At 40.2% G+C, this 19,089-nt stretch overlaps 1 protein-coding gene across 4 annotated transcripts; it reads left to right on the top strand.

Moving 5' to 3' along the window:
• Nucleotides 1-1,673: 1,673 nt before the first annotated feature.
• Nucleotides 1,674-18,988, top strand: LOC309485727 (uncharacterized protein). Of its 4 annotated transcripts, none has more exons than XM_082152706.1 (5): nucleotides 1,674-3,653; nucleotides 14,165-14,397; nucleotides 14,831-17,218; nucleotides 17,310-17,390; nucleotides 17,688-18,988. In XM_082152706.1, the coding sequence occupies exons 1-5, from the start codon at nucleotides 3,649-3,651 to the stop codon at nucleotides 17,732-17,734; spliced, it is 2,754 nt and encodes a 917-aa protein (XP_082008832.1). In that variant the 5' UTR covers nucleotides 1,674-3,648; the 3' UTR covers nucleotides 17,735-18,988. The 4 variants fall into 4 exon arrangements, with proteins under 4 accessions (XP_082008832.1, XP_082008833.1, XP_082008834.1 ...); XM_082152707.1 differs by lacking the exon at nucleotides 1,674-3,653 and adding an exon at nucleotides 13,719-13,807 and having other exon boundaries at nucleotides 14,170-14,397; XM_082152708.1 differs by lacking the exon at nucleotides 1,674-3,653 and adding an exon at nucleotides 13,719-13,807.
• Nucleotides 18,989-19,089: the final 101 nt, after the last annotated feature.

The following is a 19,089-nucleotide window of genomic DNA, read 5'->3' as shown; positions in this document are numbered from 1 at the left end:
TTAATGGAGCACAGGTATGGGGGCACAGTGACTGAGGTGGCCGGGCCCCTCATGGCGCAGACGCTGAAGAAATGGCAATTTTTTCCAGCCGCTGAATGTCAGCTTTTTCTTGTTCCATTAAATGGTAAGTCAAGTGAACATGCAAGTTGAACTTTTTAGTGACAATTACGAAAATGAATCTAAAGATTATTGGATTGTTGCATTTTATATCACAAGGGGTTGAGACAAAAAAAAAAAAAACTGGTTGTAACAAGCTATTTTGGGGATACTAACTGTAATATTATTACTAAATTTTTATTAGTGATTCATTGCATATTTCTGGCTTAAGGCCCTGATATACTTCATGCAAAATTGAAAAACGAACTGATGTAATTTCGAACAAAATCATGCCAAAACGAATTTCGTTTGGAGTTGGAAACAGCTTGCCAAAGCGAACTTTACAGAAAAGTTTGCTTCAGCTGGTAAACACCTTTGTACTACCATTGGTCCATGACGATTACGTAATAGGTAGGTGTGCGCGGAGGCTCTGCCTTTTCACATTCCGTCGAGGTGAGACCGACCCGCGAGTGAAAACATGAGCACACTGCTGTTATACTTCTGATGAAACGAGACACTGAAACCACTTTTCATGTTTAATACGGTAAAAAGCTGCTTGATTTTAAGCAATCTATAAAGTGCTATATAAATAAACGTGACTTTACTAGAGTGCCGAATTGAAGAGCTTTTGCAAACATATCCACATTGCTATGATCAGATGTTTTTCTTATGCTTTATTAAAAAATGCTTGCTGTCAATTTTGTTTTGCGTTTATTTTGATGTTGAGAGGAAAGCGTGCAGCACATATTTACATATTCATCTAAACACTGCTCTCAGCAGTGTGGGCGGCGTCTGATGTTCGATGATAACCATAGACAGTAAAATAAATGGACACAGCGACCCCATAGACTTCAACGGAGACAAGTTAAGTCAATTAGAAGCACTCACTTCCTGATGGCTGAGCGTACACGCAGCCTCAAACTGAGCTTGACGACGTGGATGTGACGTGAGCAACCTGTCTGACAGTTGTAAGTCTTCTAGTAGCTGTGCTAAGAGAAATCTGAATCATTCCCTTCCAAATCTTGCAGAGACGGAGAGCTTGAGTAGGAGCTGTCCATGAGCAACTTTATGACTCTCTATGGGCTTCTCCCTTGCCTTTATCGGACTTTATGCCTCCACGTCCCCCCGATTGCCTGCGAGCTTCTCCTCTTGTCTATCCGGTAATTTCTCTACTCTGTGACAGAGTCTCACGTGGTTATGACACCTATTTTTACAAAAACGGCTTCTACATAGTGTAAGATACAAGGTAATGGAGCCTTTTATACATTGTCGTGTTTCTTTAGAAATAAACAATGGACAAATAGAGTCTTTAAACACCTCAGATGTAAAGTTATTCGCTGTCAAAGTGACGCCAAAATGAATGGGAGTCAATGAAATGCTAACAGCAGGTGATGGCTTGTTAGCCAATGGATGCCCCCATAGAAGGTACGCTTTCTGGGTGCTGGATTACCCCCTTGATGATAACACGCAGCTTTGATGCGTTGACGTAATTTCCACAGAAACAGGAAGCTAAGGCGGGACATATTGAAGTGCTCATGATACGTTGCATTCAGTAGTAGTAGAGGGGGGAGGTTGCTATACAATTAGGGTTGCCAACCGTTCCGTATAATACGGAATCGTTCCGTATTTGACACATAAAAGTCTTGTTCCGTATTGAACTGATACGGAACGCACTTTGTTCCGTATTTTTGAGAATCAATTCAGTGCAAATCCATGACAGACACATAGCTTCTAATATATGTCAGACTATGAACGAAGACATTAGTAGGCTATGATAAGAAAAAAACCGACGGTGCGGTAGATACTAATTTCTAATTTAACATCTTGGAACATCATCAGAGAATGCCCTTTTAATTGGTCGTTTCAGTCATTGTGAGTCACGTATCGTAGCAACGATGACGACAAGTGACAACAGCGGGAAATGTAAAAATGACTACCTCCGAGCGCCTCCGAGCAGCAGGCGAAAAAGAAAAGAGCACAAACATATAGAATTGCATGGGAAAATGACTGCCCGTGGCTGGAATGCGTGAGGGACAATGAATACAAGGCCGATTGTCCGGGCACAGGAGGGAGCGATGTCAAGGTTCCTTGTCCGTCAGACGTCTCCAGAGGCTGATATGGTAGGCTATGTAACGTTAATCATGTGGATTTTTTAAACTCAAATATAGTTGTGAAGAGTGTGATTATATTAAAAGAGATAGTACAGGTTTAGCCTGACATTGTAAAGAAATCAAAAAAGTACACATGGAAAAAATAGCTGCACAATGTGCTTAGTCTGAAGGTTAATTTATTTCTGTGAGATTTTCCATGTGCATACATACAGGTGTTGTATTGCTTGAATGCAGTATTTGAGTGCAATATTTTAGATTTTCTTTATTAGCTGTTTTTTTATGTATTATTGTTTTGCACTGGAAAGAAAGTTAACTATAATGGAAGTATAATTATATAAATATATTTGCACTACACTTCCTTAAAATGTTGTCTAATTAAATTAAAAATATAATTTTTTGCACTGGAAAGAACATTCTAGAAGTCTAATTCTATTGAATAAGTTCGCACAAGGCTACAGAAAACTGTTGTGTTTATTTTTCTTCAAATGCAGTCTAAGCCGATGAGTTTTGAATGTTAGGCTATATGTTGTATTTGTTTAAGTAAAAAATAAAACGTATTATAAACTAAACAAATCCATGGTTCATTGTTGGCAAAATGATCATGATAGCCTTTATAGCCTAAATTTTCTTCCATGGGGGCATGTCACCGTGGATCCGAATTCCCGTGAATAAATGCATAGATCCGCCGCAAGTGTAGATAGATTGTGTATTTTCATGGTCTAGTGATAGAACTTTTGCCAAGCGTGTCAGAGGTTCTGGGTTCTAATCCGCACTCGTATAGGTTTTTTTTCTCTCATCCAAACCGAATGTGTTTAATTAGTGGTTGTCTATCAAGCAGGGACACATTTGTGTGCATATTGTGCGCGAACCACAAAACACTGTATCCATGCCACTGTTAGCAGTGGCAATGAGCACTCTGCAGCTTGATTTAAAAAACAACATTTCAGCGACTTCAAAAAGTGGTGGGGACAATATCGACCCTGGCAAAAATCCATATTGCTCCGTGATGGGTCACACAAGGTGGTATTTATAGCATAGGGGGCGGGACGCTTTACATTCTAGAGAGCATTTGATTGGACAGAAGATGTGACGAAGCTGAAGTTCTTGTGATGTCATAAAAATCAGTGGTCCATTTTAGCTGAGGTGAGGGACTCTAAGTTTTGAATACTTAAATATCTCCTAAAATGCTACATTTTGTCATTGATTTGGATTAACTTATTCATAACCTTAAGGCTAACATATTCATACTAAAAGCAAAAAAATAATTTTGATTTCAGGGGGCCTTTAACCAACCACTGCACCAAACATAAACTAATATGACGTTGTCAGTCGTCGTAGTTATCGACCTCCACTCAGCACGTGAAGGAGAAGTTATGAAAACGTGAGATGCAGCCTATGAAATAATACGTTACATCAGTCGGCATCATCTGCCTCTCTTATCATGAGGTAAGGTTTGTAAATTGGCGGGACATGAGCCTTTTCCGGTGAAAGCTCATTAGTTCAGAGATCAGTAATGTAACAACATGAACTCATTACACCCAAATTTCTCAGTCTCCCCTCTAAATATATGAAAAGCAGTTTAGAAACAACTAGATACACACAGTACAGTAAAATATTATATTATCTTAAATACAGTTTAAGATAAAAGATTAATGTTATATTAGCATAATTTCTTAAGTGATGAACGTGTTTTGCTCCGGCATCATTGCTGATCTCCGATTATAGTGCTTACGCCATACTACAGCATCTTACTGTACTACGCAAACATGCTGAGTTTTAGCTTCAGTAAACATTTGATCACAACTGGAGCCTAGCAGGGATGCTGTTATCCGGATCTTAACCACACTACGCTGTTAAACAGGCCTGCTAGAGGTCACCTTACCTGGAACTCCGGCTGCTGCTGCGCGTTTCTGTCGGATCCACAACACACAAAGACGAAGCTTTTTCTCAGACAGCAGTCGTCTAGAAATGCTCAGTCCTTCCAGTATCGAAACCCGGTGCCTACAACAAACACCTTGACGCCCTGATCATGATTTCAAGCGCATATTACACACTGATCACTGATATAGCATTATGCTGCTAAATATATTAGCAAATCAAGCTACGAACAGCAATACCTTCCTGCAATTAACCAGATCGATATCAATGTATCGAAGATCACTCGTGCACTTAAAACATTTGCATTCAGTATGCAACGATGAAGTGACTTATCCGGGCCTTTAGACGTCGAGTGAGCTACGGCAGCGTTATTTAAGAAGTCGCTTCGATCGGGAAAGCTAGCTGCATGCTAGCAGCCCGAGAATTAAACCAGTAGATAGGAACCAGCGACATGCGTGTCACCGAAGGGGGCGTGGACAAGCTTCTTCCGCCTGGCCCTCTGGATGATCTGCTAAATTATGCTTATACACGTCGTCTGTTTCTGGCATCTTACAGTTCGAGCTATCATTAAGTTGGCAATTAAATCTAATTTGAAATCGAATATATTAAGGCTTATACCACTTACGTGCATGTTACCTTTAGTTCGACTTAAATAGAGTAGCAGCAACCTACAACCTGCATTCTACGTTCGGGGATTTCTCAGTTATCTGGATTTTACTGTTGACGATTTGACATGATCCAGACTCATCCTGGAGTTACTGTCATAGGCAGCAAAAGGAGCACGCTTATTTCATGCAAAAATAATTAGATTGTATTTTTTAAGCGGAGCTGCGAGTCCCAGACTCTGCTACTTCCTTACAAGAGTAGGCCACCTTATTGAACCAGGGAAGATAATAATTTAAAATAATAATAATACTAATAATTATTCCAAAAATAATTGAAAAGAAATATATAATTCATGTAGGCTAGTCTATCATAATATACACTACCATTAAAAAGTTTTGAAACATTACTATTTTAAATGTTTTTTGAAAGTCTCTGCCTTTTTCTGGTAAAAAATTTGACTATTTTGATAAAAAAAAAAAAAAAAATTTGGTTTCTATTTTAAAATACTTTAAAATATAATTTATTTCTGTGATGCAAAGCAGAATTTTCATCAGCTATGACTCCAGTCTTCAGTGTCACATGATCCTTTAACAATCATTCTAATATATTACAGTTTTTGGTTTCATTTTATTTTGATGGTCCATTTAACACATTATATTGACTATAAGTAATATTGCACCTGTCAACTAACTCTCATTAGAGTGTTAGTAGAGTAGGCCTTTTAATAGACTGGTTAGTAAGTTGACATGTAGTTGCAAAGTTACTTATAGTCAGTAGAATGTCTGTTGGAGGAGCATCACAATAAGGAGTTAGCAGATATTAAGCAGATAGTCTACTAATAATCTAATGAGAGTTAGTAACTATTTTTGACAAAAATAAACTAAGTGTTACCTGATCATGGTTTCGAGTATCGATCTATTAGCCCTTAATGAACACAAGAACGTGAAGTAATCTCATACAACTTAATCCAGATATTTTAATCAAATCCACAAATTCGTTTGAAGAACGATATTAGCCAGAGATCAGTTATCACGATTATAAGATCTGGCAGCTGTCAAATCATCTCAGATGTATTAAGTGAGGTACGAAGAATGGACCCCAATAGGATTTTTCCATTGGCTTTTGGATTATTGCAGAAAATAAGCTCTGTGACTAACAAAAGTTAATGATACTCACACGTTTTGTATAATCTTCACAAATGAACACAACTTTTATTAATTTTTTAAGCAAAAGCTAAACACAGGCTATAATAACTACGGAACCAGGGTCTCATGACTTCAATGTCACCATCCCTAAGATTCTGACAACTTTTTCAGTCTTTATTTAAAAAATAAATAAATTTTAAAAAAAATTCCCTGAAAGATGGAGGTAGAGCATGATTATAAACACAATAAGGCTGTTAAATGGGACTAGTTGAGATAGATGAGTTAACCTGTTCAGCGTGATGACGTTTAATGTCCCAGACAACCTCTGTAGTCCCATTTAGCCACTTGTTAGTAACTGCCTTTTTTAAGACAAAAATATATATTTTTAAATCACAAGGGGTGTTACTAATGTATTTTATGTCGTTGAATAAAACTTGAAAATATATTGAGCTTGTGTCCACCACAGACGGCACTTAACCAAAAACCCATTAAAAAAAACCCACTGATTTCAGGACAGTGGAACCGGAAGTGCTAAATTGCTAACTCGTTTCCGGATTTTGGCCTACAAAAATATGTCTTCTCTGCAGCACTCTATAGCCTTGATGTCAATAAGTCTGTGAAAGGGCCTGTCTCTACCCATACATGCAGTCTTTGCACTTGACCACTTGTCCTCTTACGTAGGTTGTATTTCCTGTATTTGGCCCAAGTGTTTAAATGGGAGTGAAGACCGCAAGTGTGTGTAGAACTTTTGATTAGGATTGATTGAATTTATTTAATTTTTTTTGTAAAGGTTTTTATAGAGCTTTATTTACACATTTTCATATTCAATAGTTTGCACTTAAATAAACTTAAATGTCTATTTGTTAGTTTATATGTAACAGATGACACAATGTAGCCTAATTGTGATATTTCTAAACACTAGGTCTTTTGTATAAATTCTAGGGGTGTAACAATACCCTTATGTCACGATTCGATACATATCACAATACTGAACTCACAATACAATATTGTTGCGATACTCCATGACATATGGTATAAGGTTAACAAGATTTTTATTGTTGATTAAAATGTTAAATTTGATATTACATTGTGGGTTTAAATGAATAGGCTTGGACTTGGTGCTGGTAACCCAATGCACAGGACAATGGTGAGACCAAAATAAAAATATTCATGATTCTGAAGCTGAAAATAAAGAATTATTTTAGACGAATATGCTTGCACTCTGTCACTGACTAGATATATATATACTGGAGAGGAGAATCCGGCCGATAGTAGAACCTCGGATTCAGGAGGAACAGTGTGGTTTTCGTCCCGGTCGTGGAACCCTGGACCAGCTCTATACCCTCTACAGGGTGCTGGAGGGCTCATGGGAGTTTGCCCAACCAATCTACATGTGCTTTGTGGATTTGGAGAAGGCATTCGACTGTGTCCCTCGCGGCGGCCTGTGGAGGGTGCTCCGGGAGTATGGGGTCCGGGGCCCTTTGCTAAGGGCTATCCGGTCCCTGTACGACCGGAGCAGGAGCTTGGTTCGTATTGCCAGCAGTAAGTCAGACTTGTTCCCGGTGCGTGTTGGACTCCGGCAGGGCTGCCCTTTGTCGCCGGTTCTGTTCATAATTTTTATGGACAGAATTTCTAGGCGCAGCCAGGGGCCGGAGGGGGTCGGGTTTGGGGACCACACGATTTCATCTCTGCTCTTTGCGGATGATGTTGTCGTGTTGGCCTCATCAGACCAGGACCTCCAGCATGCACTGGGACGGTTTGCAGCCGAGTGTGAAGCGGCTGGGATGAAAATCAGCACCTCCAAGTCCGAGGCCATGGTTCTCAGTCGGAAAAGGGTGGTTTGCCCACTTCAGGTTGGTGGAGAGCTCCTGCCTCAAGTGGAGGAGTTCAAGTATCTTGGGGTCTTGTTCACGAGTGAGGGAAGGATGGAACGGGAGATTGACAGGCGGATCGGTGCAGCTTCTGCAGTAATGCGGTCCCTGCACCGGTCTGTCGTGGTGAAGAAGGAGCTGAGCCGCAAGGCGAAGCTCTCGATTTACCAGTCAATCTACGTTCCTACTCTCACCTATGGTCATGAGCTGTGGGTCATGACCGAAAGGACAAGATCCCGGATACAAGCGGCCGAAATGAGCTTTCTCCGCAGGGTGGCTGGGCGATCCCTTAGAGATAGGGTGAGAAGCTCGGTCACTCGGGAGGAGCTCAGAGTAGAGCCGCTGCTCCTCCACATCGAGAGGGGTCAGTTGAGGTGGCTCGGGCATCTTTTCCGGATGCCTCCTGGACGCCTTCCCGGGAAGGTGTTCCGGGCATGTCCCACCGGGAGGAGACCCCGGGGAAGACCTAGGACACGCTGGAGAGACTATGTCTCCCGGCTGGCCTGGGAACGCCTCGGTGTCCCCCCGGAAGAGCTGGAGGAAGTGTCTAGGGAGAGGGAAGTCTGGGCATCCCTGCTTAGACTGCTGCCCCCGCGACCCGGCCCCGGATAAGCGGTAGAAGATGGATGGATGGATGGATATATATATATATATATATATATATATATATATATATATATATATATATATATATATATATATATATATATATATATATATATATATATTCAACTTTATATGGCAGTGTAATGTATTACCAACACTAAAACTAAAAATTTGATTTTTTTCCGGCATGGGTATTGGGTAAACTATACACAATACATATTGTCACTATCCACGATTCATATTGTTATATTTTTGTATTGTGCTATATTGTGACAAGATATATTGTTTACCCTAGTAAATTCAGTGATTATTTTGTCCTGTGGTCAATATGTAAACATCTGTTACGTGAAATAGCTTATTCTAAAATGATTAGCAGATTCTTATTTTTTTTATATAAAAGTTAATGCTGCCTTTCAATTTACTTTTGGTGCAATAAACAAAGTAGTTTATTTTCTTTCTCAAGTCACATTTGAGAAAGCATTAAATCCTATTCAAATCTAATTGCATTTTATTATGATTCAAAGTTAATCATTCTGAGTTGATTTAAATTCAGAAAAAAACCCCCAGTTCTAGTGACTGACAGGTTAAGGAGAAATACCTTCCCTTCCCTTCAATACCAATACCACAGTCTGCTGCTTGGATCATGCTGGCATAATTTCCTCCATCGCCTGAGCACAGAGATAAGAGAGATGATAGCGGGAAAACACGAGAAGACACATGTGAAGACAGTCATCTTCACCGCTCTGAACGATTCATGTGCTTGGAGAGAGTTCGGTTTAAGTGGGTTTTATCTCAGCTACCAGATGATGAGACTTAAAGCTCAACAGACTAAGGAGAGAAGCGAAGAGTACTGACCATATGGCACATGTTCTGTTGGCTGTATGTTGCTGTAACAATCGAACAAATTGAGCTTTCTGTGTGGGAGAGCAGCGACAGCAAACCACAGCGGTGCACTTACACGTGATTCCACAATCTTTATTACTGGGGAATCAATCTTTATTCATTACCCAGTCTGGTTCCACTGCTCTCTCTTTCAACTACCTGCTCTGTCCAGACGGTGGCACTCACAACACAGCCTATCGGATCCTGTCTGACCTCATCTTCCTGTTTATGCCCGCTCTGGTGGCCTGCCTACATTTGTAACATTTGAATTCATCCTGTTTGTACATCCTGTTTGTCGCAGTTTGGTCCTTCTTGTTTGCTGTGACTGTGTTGAACAATGCCTTCATCTCTTTTTTTTTTTTTGTCTTTATGTCTGTTTTATCTATTACATGATGAAATAGTATGTGCTCAGTGCTCTTTTTTTTGTCAGTGATGTTATGTTTTTTTTATATTTGTACTATCCTAATACTTTGAAGGAGTAACACCGCACTCACGAACAACAAGGTGCCAGACAAACAAAACTGAAGATCTCAAAAAATAAATAAAACTGTCTGCACACTTGAATCCTTTCAGCAAATTTAATAGCCAAGCTTTCAGTCAAACGACCATCCTCAGGGCATACTATCCTAATACTTAAAATGTGCTACAGTTGCAACAAGATCACAGTCTCCATAAGAATGCAAGACAAAAGAACAGCCAATGTCTGCAACTACAAGATATTGTTTAGGGGTCAAATGTGAGATGTGCAATATGGTGAAGTTTAAATCATTAGACGTTTCATAAGCTTAGTTTAATATAAGGCTGGCATCTCCAAATATGGTGCTCTTCTTCTTGGCGTCTTCTTTGCTACTCATTTAAGATGAGCAAAATCTATGCAGAACCAGTTACGGGTAATCATTGTGAGATGCATGCCAGTTAGGAATGTGTCTGAGAATGGTCTGATTTGCTCTGATATTATTCTGAGATGTAGCCTCTCTCTCTCTCTCTCTATATATATATACACTCACCTAAAGGATTATTAGGAACACCATACTAATACTGTGTTTGACCCCCTTTCGCCTTCAGAACTGCCTTTTACGTGGCATTGATTCAACAAGGTGCTGAAAGCATTCTTTAGAAATGTTGGCCCATATTGATAGGATAGCATCTTGCAGTTGATGGAGATTTGTGGGATGCTGGTAATCCCAAATGTGCATCCCACAAATCTCCATCAACTGCAAGATGCTATCCTATCAATATGGCACGAAGCTCCCGTTCCACCACATCCCAAAGATGCTCTATTGGGTTGAGATCTGGTGACTGTGGGGGCCATTTTAGTACAGTGAACTCATTGTCATGTTCAAGAAACCAATTTGAAATGATTCGAGCTTTGTGACATGGTGCATTATCCTGCTGGAAGTAGCCATCAGAGGATGGGTACATGGTGGTCAAACAATGCTCAGGTAGGCCGTGGCATTTAAACGATGCCCAATTGGCACTAAGGGGCCTAAAGTGTGCCAAGAAAACATCCCCCACACCATTACACCACCACCACCAGCCTGCACAGTGGTAACAAGGCATGATGGATTCATGTTCTCATTCTGTTTACGCCAAATTCTGACTCTATCATCTGAATGTCTCAACAGAAATCGAGACTCATCAGACCAGGCAACATTTTTCCAGTCTTCAACTGTCCAATTTTGGTGAGCTCGTGCAAATTGTAGCCTCTTTTTCCTATTTGTAGTGGAGATGAGTGGTACCCGGTGGGGTCTTCTGCTGTTGTAGCCCATCCGCCTCAAGGTTGTGCGTGTTGTGGCTTCACAAATGCTTTGCTGCATACCTCGGTTGTAACGAGTGGTTATTTCAGTCAAAGCTGCTCTTCTATCAGCTTGAATCAGTCGGCCCATTCTCCTCTGACCTCTAGCATCAACAAGGCATTTTCGCCCACAGGACTGCCGCATACTGGATGTTTTTCCCTTTTCACACCATTCTTTGTAAACCCTAGAAATGGTTGTGCGTGAAAATCCCAGTAACTGAGCAGATTGTGAAATACTCAGACCGGCCCGTCTGGCACCAACAACCATGCCACGCTCAAAATTGCTTAAATCACCTTTCTTTCCCATTCTGACATTCAGTTTGGAGTTCAGGAGATTGTCTTGACCAGGACCACACCCCTAAATGCATTGAAGCAACTGCCATGTGATTGGTTGATTAGATCATTGCATTAATGAGAAATTGAACAGGTGTTCCTAATATATATAGCCAGCAGCCATATCGCCCTATAGCCCAGGACTGGTTGCCCACTGAAGCTAAGCAGGGTTGAGCCTGGTCAGTATCTTGATGGGAGACTCCTGGGAAAACCAGGTTGCTGCTGGAAGAGCTGTTAGTGAGGCCAGTAGGGGGTGCTTACCTGTGGTCTGTGTGGGCCCTTACACCCCAGTGTGGGGATGGGGACACTATACTGTCAAAGAGCACTGTCCTTCGGATGAGATGTTAAACCGAGGTCCTAAATCTCTGTGGACACAAATAATCCCAGGATGTCTTTCGAACGAGTAGGGGTGTAACCCCGGTGTCCTGGCCAAATTTGCTCAGTGGCCTCTGTCCACCATGACCTCCTAATCATCCCCATATATATATATATATATATATATATATATATATACAGTGGGGAGAACAAGTATTTGATACACTGCCGATTTTGCAGGTTCCTACTTACAAAGCATGTAGAGGTCTGTTATTTTTATCATAGGTACACTTCAACTGTGAGAGACGGAATCTAAAACAAAAATCCAGAAAATCACATTGTATGATTTTTAAATAATTAATTTGCATTTATTTGCATGACATAAGTATTTGATCACCTACCAACCAGTGAGAATTCCGGCTCTCATAGACCTGTTAGTTTTTCTTTAAGAAGCCCTCCTGTTCTCCACTCCAACCTCTCTACAATGGCCAAGACCAGAAACTTTGAAGTTTGCCAATGACCATCTGGATGATCCAGAGGAGGAATGGGAGAAGGTCATGTGGTCTGATAAGACAAAAATAGAGCTTTTTGGCCTAAACTCCACTCGCCGTGTTTGGAGGAAGAAGAAGGATGAGTACAACCCCAAGAACACCATCCCAACCGTGAAGCATGGAGGTGGAAACATCCTTCTTTGGAGATGCTTTTCTGCAAAGGGGACAGGACGACTGCACCGTATTGAGGGGAGGATGGATGGGGCCATGTATCGCGAGATCTTGGCCAACAACCTCCTTCCCTCAGTAAGAGCATTGAAGATGGGTCGTGGCTGGGTCTTCCAGCATGACAACGACCCGAAACACACAGCCAGGGCAACTAAGGAGTGGCTCCGTAAGAAGCATCTCAAGGTCCTGGAGTGACCTAGCCAGTCTCCAGACCTGAACCCAATAGAAAATCTTTGGAGGGAGCTCAAAGACCGTATTGCCCAGCGACAGCCCCGAAACCTGAAGGATCTGGAGAAGGTCTGTATGGAGGAGTGGGCCAAAATCCCTGCTGCAGTGTGTGCAAACCTGGTCAAGAACTACAGGAAACATATGATCTCTGTAATTGCAAACAAAGGTTTCTGTACCAAATATTAAGTTCTGCTTTTCTGATGTATCAAATACTTATGTCATGCAATAAAATGCAAAATTAATTATTTAAAAATCATACAATGTGATTTTCTGGATTTTTGTTTTAGATTCCGTCACTCACAGTTGAAAAGTACTACCTATGATAAAAAAAATTACAGACTTCTACATGCTTTGTAAGTGGGAAAACCTGCAAAATCGGCAGTGTATCAAATACTTGTTCTCCCCACTGTATATATACTGATTGGCTTCATCACTCTGTCTCCTCTCCACCAATAAGCTGGTGTGTGGTGGACATTCTGGCGCAATATGGCTGGCGTCGCATCATCCAGGTGGATGCTGCACATTGAGATTCCCCCTTCCATATGTAAAGCGCTTTGAGTGCAGAGAAAAGCGCTGTATAAATTTAATGAATTATTATTATTATTATATATGTGTGTGTGTGTTAAAAATCAAACATTTTAGAAGAGAACAAAACATCATGGTTGTTCAAACCATCTATAGATACATAGGCTATATAAAATCCATGTCTTTATTAAACAAAAAATAATAATGGGTGGGGGGTTGAATTTAACAACTTTTACTAAATCACATACAATTTATTAAAACATGGCAAAGGAGTATTAATCAAGAAATATCCACTTATGATCTCGTGGGTGGCTGATCAACTACAAGAACTGTCCATTTTGACTGCATTTTTTTTCGCTCCCCTGACTGCAGCTATCTACTCTTGTCAAAGGTGAGGCATTTGGAATCTCACACAAGCCTATCACTTTTCTGTGTTTGCAGTTGTTGTGCATTAATAGTAAACTAAACTAACACCAAACAACTTTTCTGGAATCAACAGCCTTTCTAATAGAGTCAGCTGGACTGCCTAATCAGCTCATGCTTCATCCTAATTAACGTCATTCTATTTAATAGGTCTAATTATTTGGGTGTGGTTTTCTCTGGGTTCGCAACACACTATTGATTTAAACTTGTGGAAAACTGTGGATTAACTTTTATTGTGATTATTTCTGGTCTGAAAAAGTTTTTCAACTTCAAGGTAAGCTCTATGTGAACTCTAAGCCACCTACTTTGTTTAATTGAAGTTTTAATAGTTTAAACAAACTATTCAGTTGCTATCAACATACTTCTATAATATATATAACATTTGATCACTGTTTGTCATAAAATGCTAAGCTTAAATGCATGTAAAATCAAATTCATAATAAGGTGTGGATTGATAAATAAAAGTTAATCTTGTTTTTGAAAGAATTATATAATATAAGAAAGGTCAAGTAGTCTAAAATCATCCCAAACAAAAATGAGAACTGCTTCAGTTCAACTTCAAAAACAAAACCCTGACTGTAAGGCTATTCTGACCAAATTATTAAAACTCTCTCTTGACTTGTTCTTCAAGTATAGCTGCTTTCGCTACCAACGAGCCCACTGCTGCAATGGCAGGTGTACTGAGTGGATCACTGTATGCACAGGCCCCTCTGCTCCCTGGTCCTCTGTCCTCCAGAGTGTTACACCCAGATGAGCAGCTCCAACAAAACCAACCCTTTTACGTTCCCAATGTCCAGCCTCTCTTCCCATATCAGTGGTCCATGCCAACACCATATGCTCCCTACGGTGGATTTCATGGATTAGGTATCTTCTAAAGCATACCTGTTTCTTTTCTCATTTTACCAGATATAGTTAGGGTTGCTATTTCTTTTTTTCTTCAGAGATGGATTTCAATTGAATTATACTGTTGAGCAATTTTTCAGGATTTTACTTTATTTGCTGTGCCTTTATTTCATTTTACCCGATGAACATGATGTTTTCTAAAAAGTGTTTCTAAAAGTTTCCTGATGGCTGCTTTTCTGGATCTCAAGCACATTAAGCTCACGATTGAAAGTATGGAGGAATCTGCATGTTTTTCATAATATGAAGCGTGATTTTTACTTTACATGATTTAAGTGTGTGATTTGAGGACCTTTGATTTAGGCTAGGATCCAGCTGTTAATGCTATCAAACAGTCTGTTAAAATGTATTCATGGAAACCCACATTTACGTAATATAACTGTTCTTTGTTTTCAAGGTTACGGCATGATGCCACCACTACTTCCCCCGTGTTTGGAAGTCCCTGGATACATGATTCCTCATGCTCAACTGCCCATATTGGACTACAGACGAATGACTCCCCATGTGGCTCCAACTATTGCCCACCAGACCCACCGATCCCATTTCCAAAACCGTGTGCCTGTTGGTCGTGAGATGGTCAGCTCAGAGGTGCAAACTGAACCCCTTTGTCATAGCATAGACTCACATGGACATGCAGCAAGGTCCCAAACTTGTTCTGAATCAGGTAGGGGTACTGGCTGTGGCAGTCCAGTGTCAACATCACCCTGCTCCTCAGATAACAAATCAGTAGCTTGCCCTGAAGGTGCATCCACAATGACTCAAAATTGCAATGCCACCAATACTATTGACATTACTGGTTTATCTGCGGTTCCCAAGAGTGAAGTCCTCCAAGCCGAACGGGTACAAATCAAATGCAATGAAATGCCTTCTGGGCTTAAGATCTTTCAGAACATGGAGCTAGTTAGTCAGAACGAAACTGACCTTTTGCAGTGCAGCTTGGCATCTGTACAATCTTCAGAGGATGTCGTCTTGTGCTCTTACCAGTCATTAGCAGTAAGGAAGGATAAACAGAAGGTTGAAGCTGGGATGTTAAGATACTCCAGTAAGCATTGTCTCCCTGCTTGTACAGAAGTTACTGTGGTGAAAACTTCTCCATCTTGTAGAACTTTTAAAACGTATCCTAAGCCTAGCAGATCTGTTGTTACCCAAAGCCTTAAACCAAAGAAAAAATCAGAGATGCCTTTTCATACAGAGGTAAAGGAAGATGGAAACTCTTCCAATGTTCCCTTCAAGATTCTGCGGCTGCCATTTGACATACAGTACCATAACCAGCCTTGTCAGCTCGAGGCTTCTATCTGGTCGGTAGAGTCTTTTATCCCGTATGTGCCGTCCAGTGAGTGGATGATAGAGAATGGCCTTCTAACCCCTCAGAAACCTTTGAGCCCACTGATTGAATCCAGTCATAGTATCTCAATGCCGAATTGTGTTCCTGTAGGGAAGTATCAACAAACTGATGCATCTACTAAATACCATGGTCTTCCACGTCAACTAGAGACCTCTATCTGGTCGGTAGAGTCTTTGATGCCGTATGTGCCGTCCAGTGAGTGGATGATAGAGAATGGTCTTCTAACCCCTCAGAAACCTCTGAGCCCACTGATTGAACCCAGTCATAGTATCTCAAAGCCAAATTGTGTTCCTGTAGGGAAGTATCAACAAACTGATGCATCTACTAAATACCATTGTCTTCCACATCAACTAGAGACCTCTATCTGGTCGGTAGAGTCTTTAATGCCTCATGTGCCGTCCAGTGAGTGGATGATAGAGAATGGTCTTCTAACCCCTCAGAAACCCTTGAGCCCACCGATTGAACCCAGTGACATAATCTCAAAGCCAAATTGTGTTCCTGTAGGGAAGTATCAACAAACTGATGCATCTACTAAATATCATGGTCTTCCACATCAACTAGAGGCCTCTACCTGGTCGGTAGAGTCTTTGATGCCGTATGTGCCTTCAAATGAGTGGATGGTTGAGAATGGGTTTTTAACTCCTCAGAAACCCCTGAGTCCACAGATTAAATTCAGTGATGTTCTCTCAAAGCCGAATCAGTCTTACACTAATGTTATTCCAGTAGGGGAAAGTCAACAAACTGGTGCATCAACTAAACGTGAAGACTCACCATACCGTCCCTCAACAAGCTGGCTGGCTGACTTTGGTAATGTGTATTACTACAGTAAGTTACCCATTGTACAACAACAGCCTAACATTTCGGAGAGGCGGCTACCAAAGATGTCCCTTGCCATTAGTCTTGAATCTTCTCCTCTCAGAAATGGGAAAGAGACCAGGAACCAAAGACCAGCAATTGGTGTCTCAGATCAGAAGCATAGTTCGTTTCATGCTTGCAAGTGCAAAGCAAAAAGCAGTCCGAGGCTTGCTGGATCTGCAATGACGTGTGGTTTGGTTTCTCATTCCACATTGGAGAAAAAGCTTCCCTTCTGCACATCATGTAGATATAACATGAAAGGAAAGGATCATAGAAAGCTTTCTTTTTCAGATGGTCTTTGCTGCAAAAGAGAAGAGATTGCTGAAATGATAACCTTTGATGATGAGAGGGCTACTGAGGGAGTCCATGATATCCAAAAAAAGATTTTGGGAAGTCATGTGGCAAAATGCTGTGCTGCTTATCAGCCTAAAATCAGAGATCAAACGGGACTGTTTGAAAATTACCAATGCCTTAATGCCAGCCCTGCTCAAGATAAATGTGTTGACCTTGAATGGAGAACTTGGGAAAAGAGTGGGAAAGACTGTATCAACCCAAATGAGAGATTGCTACAGAGACTGCAGAAAGGTAGGGCTGCCAATAGACTTGCCCAAATTCTCTACATTGTGTGTGTGCGTGCGTACATATACTCTATATTGTGACATATGTCTTCTGGTAGACGATGCATGGAAAGGAAGAATGCAGGCACCTAAAACTGAAAGAAGGATCCAGAAAAAAGAAAGAAAAGAGTACTTGCAAGGTAAGAAAGTTAATTCACTAGTTCGCCTGCCCATTCAGCCTTAAATATTAATAGCAAACTAACTTGGCTTGCTGTCCTTGGAGGAGGCTTGAACCCGCTGCTTGTTTAGTATGATTGTAATGATTATTGATAGGACTGAATGTTTAGGCTCCTCCCTAACCTACGTTTTGAACTTCATTTTGTGTCTTGAAAGAATTGTCCCTATTATACACTGTTTATGTATTTAATGCAAATTTCCTTTTATTTAATCACTTCATCTCTTGCTGTTATTTTGTTAATCCCACTTTCTCTCTCCAGAGCTCACACAACAGGGAGACCCAATGCACACCCCATGGAGAGAGTGAAGGCACACTAATGTCACAAATGTTCAAACCCTTTCAACACTCAAATACTAATTTTTACATTTTTATGCAGTGATTTAATAAAGTACTTATGACTGACAACATACTGCATATTGCCTTTTGTCATTGAATCTTCCAAAGTTCCATTTGAAATGAAATGTCACTAAATCATATTTTAATATGTTGTGTGAATAACTATGTATGTAATACACAGTACTGTGCAAATGCTTGTGCAGAATAGATGTGCCAGGAGGAAATGTATATATTTTTTTATATTGTAATATGTAATGAGTCCTACAACAGAAGGTATGATCCACACAGATCTGATCTCACCAACAAGACAGTCTGACAAAGCGGTGCTGTCTAGAGTGACTTAACCCTATGGTGTTTGGTCATTTTAGACTGAAAAAATGGATTATAAATTGCTAGCCTACTTTATCGGAATGGTACGAAACTTGGTGACATTTGTGGCAGTTGCTATTTATAACCTTAATGGTCGTTAAACAATAGTCACATGTTGGCGCAGTGCACCGACACATAGCTCAATTGCGCTTCGGGCGTCCCAAGGTAGAGTCCTGGCTAGTTGATCTTCACCGATCCTGTCCCCCTCTTTCTCTCCAACTTCGCTTCCTATGAGCTAACTGTCCTGTCATAAAGGCAAAAAAAGCCAAACATCAATTTGTATAAAAAAAATGTCATAGGAAGTGAATGGGGGAAATATGTGAAAATACAGAATTTTTCTGTGTGCAATCTAAAAAATCAGCCATGATGATGAAAGACTTGAAATACTTGTATGGATCATTTTAATGATGTTTTTTTTAAAATTTTTAAGCCCCTGGTCCCCTGGATAAGCATGAACATTCTTCAGAACTTCTCCTTTTGCGAAGTCATGCACATTTGTAATGAAAAGGAATTTTATTTAATATAAAATAATAAAATAGCTATTCTTCTAAAAATTTTTGCCAGTATTTGCATTCATAAATTTCATTGGCTGTTTAAATAAAAGCTTATGTGAGCATGATTAATTTGCTTGTAACATTAAAATAAAGAAAAAAACATTTTATTTTTAAATCATTGAGGAAAGATTTATGTTATGGTGACATTTGACATGTACTTTATTGTATTGGTGTAAAAAAAGAAAGCCTATTATTTTTTTCATTGTTAATGTAATGGAGTACAAAAAGTACAAGTATACCTTGAAAATTTACGATCAGAAATCCTGTTGTGTGGGGGGAACCCCGAGGAAAAAAGCGCATGCTCTCTTTCTGATCATGTTTTTTTTTCCAAGCACATTTTACTAATTCCAAACCACATTAATCTTAATAACTGCTATTCATTTTGTATTTAATCATTTATAA

This window comes from Leuciscus leuciscus (assembly GCF_965113295.1).
Source record: "Leuciscus leuciscus genome assembly, chromosome: 21".
In the NCBI taxonomy this organism is placed as follows: Eukaryota; Metazoa; Chordata; class Actinopteri; order Cypriniformes; family Leuciscidae; genus Leuciscus; species Leuciscus leuciscus.
Note: the sequence above shows the minus strand (reverse complement) of the source record. Positions and strands in the feature narration are given on the sequence as shown.